The 7,270-nt window shown below is 34.0% G+C and overlaps 1 protein-coding gene across 2 annotated transcripts; it reads left to right on the top strand.

The window, feature by feature from the left end:
* Positions 1–538: 538 nt before the first annotated feature.
* On the top strand, positions 539–5,598 carry PTP4A1 (protein tyrosine phosphatase 4A1). Of its 2 annotated transcripts, none has more exons than XM_053904769.1 (5): positions 539–645; positions 1,910–2,002; positions 2,330–2,460; positions 3,659–3,733; positions 4,176–5,598. In XM_053904769.1, the coding sequence occupies exons 1-5, from the start codon at positions 541–543 to the stop codon at positions 4,375–4,377; spliced, it is 606 nt and encodes a 201-aa protein (XP_053760744.1). In that variant the 5' UTR covers positions 539–540; the 3' UTR covers positions 4,378–5,598. The 2 variants fall into 2 exon arrangements, with proteins under 2 accessions (XP_053760744.1, XP_019273186.1); XM_019417641.2 differs by having other exon boundaries at positions 4,172–5,598.
* The last annotated feature ends 1,672 nt before the right edge of the window (positions 5,599–7,270 follow it).

Here is a 7,270-nt window from a genome sequence, read left to right as displayed (position 1 = left end):
ATTTGAAGATAGTTGTGCACTTAAATACTACAAAAGTGTAACATATTCCTTTGAATTAGAAAACAATTTTTTTTCCTCTCTCTTTTTTTGTTTTAAACAGCAGTTCTGTGGTGTTCTTGGTCACACATTTATGGAGTTTCTGAAGGGCAGTGGAGATTACTGCCAGGCACAGCACGACCTCTATGCAGACAAGTGAACTGTAGAAATTCATTACTACTCCACCAAGAAGCCCCCATAAGAGTGGTTAACCTGGACACAGAGTGTTGAATTGAAATCCACAGAGCATTTTACAAGAGTTCTGACCTGGATGGGGTAAACCTCAGTGCACTTCCTTTCTATTGCCTCAGTATTACTGGATTGAAGAATTGCTGCTTCTTGTTAGGAGGTTCATTTCATTTCCCATTACTCCCAACTTCATACTCAAAGCACTGAGAATTTCAAGTGGAGTATATCGAAGTAGACTCAGTTTCTTTGCATCATTTCTGTTTCAATTGTTAAAATTCTTTCATAACCTTATTGAGTGTTTTTAACAAAATTAACATGGCTCGAATGAACCGCCCAGCTCCTGTGGAAGTCACATACAAGAACATGAGATTTCTCATTACACACAATCCAACCAATGCGACCTTAAACAAATTTATAGAGGTAAGGTTTGATACTCTTATATTGATTACAGTTTGGTGGTGGGACTTTTTATCTAACAAAATATTAGTTTAGAAAATTTGTGTTTGGAGCGGGGCGCCTGGGTGACTCAATCGGTTAAGTGTCCGACTTCCACTTAGGTCATGATCTCACAATTTGTGAGTTCGAGGGCCCTGTCAGGCTCTGTGTTGACAGCTCAGAGCCTGGAACCTACTTCAGATTCTGTGCCTCCCTCTCTCTGTGCCCCTCCCCCACTTACTCTCTCTCTCTCTTTTAAAAATAAATAAATGTTAAAAAGAAAGAAAATTTCTGTTGGTATAACTGCAGTTCAATTCCCAGAAATGAAATATCAGGTTTTTCCCTTTAGGTTATTTTATACATCTCAAGAAGGACATGTACTTGAATTAGTTTGGATTTATAATAAGATAATTTAGTTGTTCATGCCTCACAGTTTGCTTATTTAAATTTCTGTGAGGGCGGTGTAACAGTATGGTTTTCACAAGAAATTTATAGGAGGAAGGCTACCACTTAGACATTTTTCATGTATCTGCTTAGCCTAATGACTAATATCATAACCAAAGTTAGCTTATATTTTGGACCCTATTTGATGCTTAGAAGCCAATTTTTAGCTACCAATTATAATTAGTAATAATGGATTATGAGTCTTATACCCTGTAGTTTTAAATGATGTTGGTTTTTTTACACTGTAGTTTCAGGATTTTAGAGTCTTTGAATTTACTTCTAAGGTTCTAAATTACAGTATGTACTGCAAATGAGCAAAAGTTTAAGGAACTAATGTAATCATGTCAGGTCAGATTACTTATAGTCATGAGTGATTCCTTTGGGTTCTATTTTATTTATCTTTGTCCCTGAATTGCTTCTAATCCTCTTTTGGTAGTACTTTATCTCCATCTAGCTTGTGTTACCATAACTATAAACAACTTCCATGTATGAAGGGCCATAGGATTTTTTTTTAACGTCTCATTTGTTAAAAATATGTGATGTTTAGTATTTCCCCTTTTTTATGCTGCTCTGGTATTGTCACTTAAAACAAGATTTCACTTCCCAGAGTTTAGTCATGAAAGTGGATGGGTATGAAAAAATGATACATTGATTTATTTCACTTCCCTATTAAACATACCTAGGTTATATCAGTGATTCCATGAATGAATTTCTGTTAACTAGCAATACCTGTTGGACAGTTGGTGAGCAATAGTAACATTGTTGTAAAGACTTATTAAGTGTGTTTTATGTATGTTTTATCCAGGAACTTAAGAAGTATGGTGTTACCACAATAGTAAGAGTATGTGAAGCAACTTATGACACTACTCTTGTAGAGAAAGAAGGCATCCATGTTCTCGTAAGTATATAATAGTTCCTATGTGTTTATGGTACTATGCTACAAAAAAAATGACCGACTTCAAAATGCCTAATTTTTTTAAGTTATTACAAGAGAATGCATTATCTTAATTTTTAAGTAAAGGTGAAAGCTAAGTAAAGCTTTGAAGTAATGAGATCTTTATAAAGATTCAGCATTTATTTGCATTTCATTGACAGTAGGGTTTCATAAAACACATGTTTAGACATATTAAAATGTTTCTGAAGACATTGGAGTATTAGAAACTAGAATTACTAGTTTGGTATTTTATTAAAAAATCTAAACTGTTTAAATATTCTTTTGACTTAGGATTGGCCTTTTGATGATGGTGCACCACCATCCAACCAGATTGTTGATGACTGGTTAAGTCTTGTAAAAATTAAGTTTCGTGAAGAACCTGGTTGTTGTATTGCTGTTCATTGTGTTGCAGGTCTTGGGAGGTAAGAGAATTTCTTAAATCCGTTTGATGGTATTGGTCTTAATTCTAGTAAAAACTTGATTTTGATTCCAGTAAAGACTCCGTTATCATTTTTTGAGTCATTTTGCTTTGTTACGTTACATATTAAAACTAAATTAAAAAGTAGGTGGGGGTGTCTGGGTGACTCAGTTGGTTAAGCACCCAACGTCAGCTCAAGTTTGTGGGTTCAAGCCCTGCATTGGGCTCTGAACTGACAGCTCGGAGCCTAGAGCCTGCTTTGGATTCTGTGTCTCCCTCTTTTCTCTGCCCCTTCCCTGCTCATGCTCTGTCTCTCACTGTCTTAAATAAATAAACATTTTTTTTTTAATTTTTTAAAAAAGGTAAATGAATGTAACTATAATGTATTCCAGTACATTATTCCAGTCTGGAACTAACAGACGCTATAGTTGTAATTTCACTTGTCTCTGTGGGCACAATTATTTACAGAGTTAATCGTGTGTGCTAGGTTATATCAATGGTATTAGAGTCATGGTCCAAACTCATTGCGAAAAAGAACTATGAATCGTTTCTAAGGTAATTCGCATTGCATATGGTGTGCTTTTGATAGAGTGCTTGATCCTGAATTCTGATTCAATGAGAACTCCTTACCCAGTAATACCAAAATATTCATGTCCAGATTTGTGCATCACTACCACTGCCCTCCATGCCATCCACCAAAAAAAAAGTTCTATTCTAGTGGAGGGAAGTAAAATGAACACTGATGGCCCAGTGATTGGGGGGCAGGGGGGTTAAAGCAAACATTTGCAGAAGATCTTTAGGAGAGGAGTTTGTGACCTTTAAAAACAATTTTTTTTTTTTTTTTTTAACGGAATATACTTTTCACTGCTTGGAATTCAGGAAAAAATTGTCTGCATTTATCAAGATTTACCCTCCTAAATTTTTTCAAAATTGCCCTCCAATAATACAAATCTTAATTTCTAGACTTATTTGCAACAGTTCAAGGCATATTTCATTTTTGGTTCCAGGTAAAAATCTGGGTTTGGTAGGAAAATGCTGATACTTTATTAATTTTTTAACATGAAGTCAAGATTTATTATAAGGTATTACATAGGAAGGGTAGTAAATTATAGTACTTTTGGATTGGGGAATATTTGGAGTATTGAATTTCCTAGGATTTGATTTTTTTTTTAAGTGATTTACCAAAATTCTTACCTTACCAGAGCTCCAGTGCTTGTTGCCCTAGCGTTAATTGAAGGTGGAATGAAATATGAAGATGCAGTACAGTTCATAAGACAGTAAGTGTGTAATGAATTTTTTTTCATCATTGTTAGTTTAATTATATTACAATTTTTCCCCCACGGTCCACCTAACCATTAAGTTCATTTTTAAGACAGTATTAAAGCCAGGAAATAAAGATCTTACCTTTTTTGAATTTCATGTAATTGCTCATATTACAGAGGTTCTAATCCAATAAATTTGTCTTTTCTTGCACCTCATGTAAATGGATATATAAATTTTGACTATTGTAACTAAACACCCAAGATTTTGAACTTTACTACCCTTTTTTCATTTACACATGTATGCCTATCCATATTTCTGCATTAAGTCACAACATACTAATCAAAAGATTAATTGCCACAAGAGAGATAATAATTAATTGCCTATAACATGGTAAATGGAAATACAGAGGGATTTTGCTTTAGTTGCTTCATCTTTTGTTTTTCTCCATCCAGAAAGCGGCGTGGAGCTTTTAACAGCAAGCAACTTTTGTATTTGGAGAAATACCGTCCTAAAATGCGGCTGCGCTTCAAAGACTCCAATGGTCATAGAAACAACTGTTGCATTCAATAAAACTGGGGTGCCTGATGTCATTGCCTTGGAAGTGGAACTTGAAACAGGACCTAATTTGTCATACATATTAGCCAACATGTTGGCTTAGTGAATAAGTCTAATGAAGCTTCCATAGGAGTATTGGAAAGCAGTTTTATCAGGCCACAAGTTTGATGGAATTGCAACCTCCATGCTTGGGTTACGATCAACCTGTTTTGGACACTTAGCAAAAGATTCTTGCTGTTCAGCATTTAAAATGTGCTTATCACTTGTACCAATTGACCTTTCCTAAAATCATGCAGTATTGAGTTATGTCTTTAAATCTATTCCCATGCCAGAATCTTATCAATATATATGAAATTTAGAAAGATTAGGTGCCAAAATACCCAGCACAATACTTGTATATTTTTAGTGTTATACAGAACTAAAATCCCAGGAACTATGAACACTCTGGACCTTATGTGGTTTATTCCTTCAGTCATTTCAAACATAGAAATTAGGGCCTATATGGTTATTTGCCTGCTCACTTTATGTTTACATCTCCCACATTTGTACCAGTATACATCAGGTTTGCTCAACCTTTTTTTTTTTTTTGGATTTTTACCAAGTCTTAACAATGATTGTTTCATGTCTTTCTACAAATTTTATTTTGTGCTGTTAAGGAAAACCTCCATTTTGAAAATCTACATTGTACAGAAGCACATGTCTTTAATGTCTCCAGACAAAAAAAGCCTTACAGTTAATTTTAATGTTTGCACTTTGGGGTGCAACTTACAGGGAGGGCCTGAAAAAAAGAATGGGAGGGGGCTATTAAGTATTTTTAGTAAAATGTTGCCTTTGTCTTGTGCAGAACATGTAGAATATGCTCTTTAATTTAGTAAATATTTTTTTAAAAGGTAGAGATGCTTTGTTATTGTAGCTAAAACAATTCTTAATCATAAAATTTCTGAAATTCTTGTATTTTTTTTCTTATCTGAAGTTGTTTACCAACTTATTTTTGTTTGAAGTGTGATTTTTTTTCCTTCTCTTCCCAACCTCTCTTGCAAAAAAAAAAAAAAAAAAAAAAGTGGGTTTCTGCTAATGAATTGAGCAGACATCTAATATTTTATATGCCTTTTGAGCTGTGTAACTTAATATTTGGATACTTGATAATTTGTTTTATTATGTAATTGATAAAATGGTGATGTGTATTAATGTTAGTTCAACCATATATTTATACTGTCTGGGAATGTGTGGTTATAGTTCTGTGGGAGAAATAATTTGTCAGTGTTCACCAGCTTGTAAAAATCTAGTGCGAGAGCTTAAACATCTAAATAAATAATGAAATGCATTTATCATCATTGAAATTGTTTGGCTTAAAGTTAACTTATTTTGTAGAAAATGATATAAATGAAGTATGCTTCACTTAGTGCCATTTGAAGTATGTCCTCTTTTTTTATTCCTTTAACAAATGAAGGATTAAATGAAGTTGACATTTAGTAAGCTCTTTATAGATACAATTTGTTAAGGTCGTGAGAACTGCTTAATATTAAAAAATACTTTCCATTATAGACTTTCTTTTTTACAGGCTTAGTACACTGCCAACCAGTGTGCTATCCTGAATTAAACTAGAGGAAGGCCTTAATTTGAAGCTCAGTTCCAACAATTAATAACTGGTTTTGAGCAACTTCTGAGCCGGTTTATCATTTACAAATAATAGATCCCTTTGTAGGTTTTGATATTTGAACATAAGTATCTGGCACATGAGGGCTTAATAAATGTTAAAATTCTTTCAGTAATCTAAAATGCTTCTTTTGTGTAGTTCATGTTAATCTAAAAAGGACAGATGTCCTTATCTGAACTTTTTTTTAAATAGTTACAACTGAGTAAGATTCAAAAAGGTACTCCACATTGTGTTTTAAAGATTTTGCTTCCATCTCTTCATGCCAGTTTAGCACCATTCTTGAAACTTAGAGCCAAGGCAAAAGGAATGAGGGCGTCTCTGGGGACCCTTAGTTCTTTATATCTTTGATCTTTTATAATTGGGGCTAGTTATTTAGCCTGGCTTTTTTGGTTGTTTTGTTCTTTTTTAAATACAGTCTACCCTTGAAGATAATTTTGTGTAATTGATAACTAAATGATGATTGCTTTCTCACATAGCCCATAAAACAGCATTTGTTTATTGAGACGAGGTGGCATCATGGTTAATGAAGCATCTTGAGTTTGAAACGTTGGTTTGTAGTATTGGATTGTATATATATGGTGCTTAAAATCAATTTATAAACCTCATCTGTAAGTATACAAATGATGAAATTTGCTTTTTACCCAAATATTTTGTGTCTTGTAAATATGACTAATTATAGGAATACCCACAATACATTCTGGAAGATTCCTTATATCTAATAAGAAATAAAATAGAAATAATGAGGTCTTGAATATAAAAAGTTTTCAGATGGTGTTCAAGAATTGGGTTACTTGGTTTTGGATAACAATTTCCCTCAATAGGATGATGTAAATCATAACGTTGACTAAGCCTGTCTAGGAACCATAATGCTGAGGAGTAATATGATTACTGAATCATAGGAGACCGTGCAATCTTCTAGTTGAAAGCAAAACCTAGAAATGAGCTTGGTCATTTTGCAGTATACTGTAACCTTCATTTGTTATTGCTCCTAATGCCCCCCTTTTTCTAGAACAGTGCACTTATTCCCACACCTTCACAGCTCTATGCCTAGAAGTATCCAGCCCAGGCATGTGATCACATTTGGTCACATCCCCTTTTTAGCCAGAGCACTTCAAAATGATACTGTGGTCCCCCAACTAGGCTTCAGAACCTTTATCTCTGGGATTTGTTTTTAAATGTTATTCTATTTATCTGACAAATACCTACTGTTTCTAGGCACTTGAGAGTACAGCAGAGAACATAAAAGATGGTATCACCAGATTTTGGTCTCCAGTGAATATCCTAGCCCTTTCCATAGTTAAGAACACTTTCTATTAGAATTTAAGACAATGGAATTCCA

Source organism: Panthera pardus, unplaced genomic scaffold, assembly GCF_024362965.1.
Source record: "Panthera pardus isolate Hobbes unplaced genomic scaffold, ASM2436296v1 HiC_scaffold_17, whole genome shotgun sequence".
Classification (NCBI taxonomy): domain Eukaryota; kingdom Metazoa; phylum Chordata; class Mammalia; order Carnivora; family Felidae; genus Panthera; species Panthera pardus.
The sequence above is the reverse complement of the archived record's forward strand: the minus strand, read 5'-3'. Positions and strand labels throughout refer to the sequence as shown.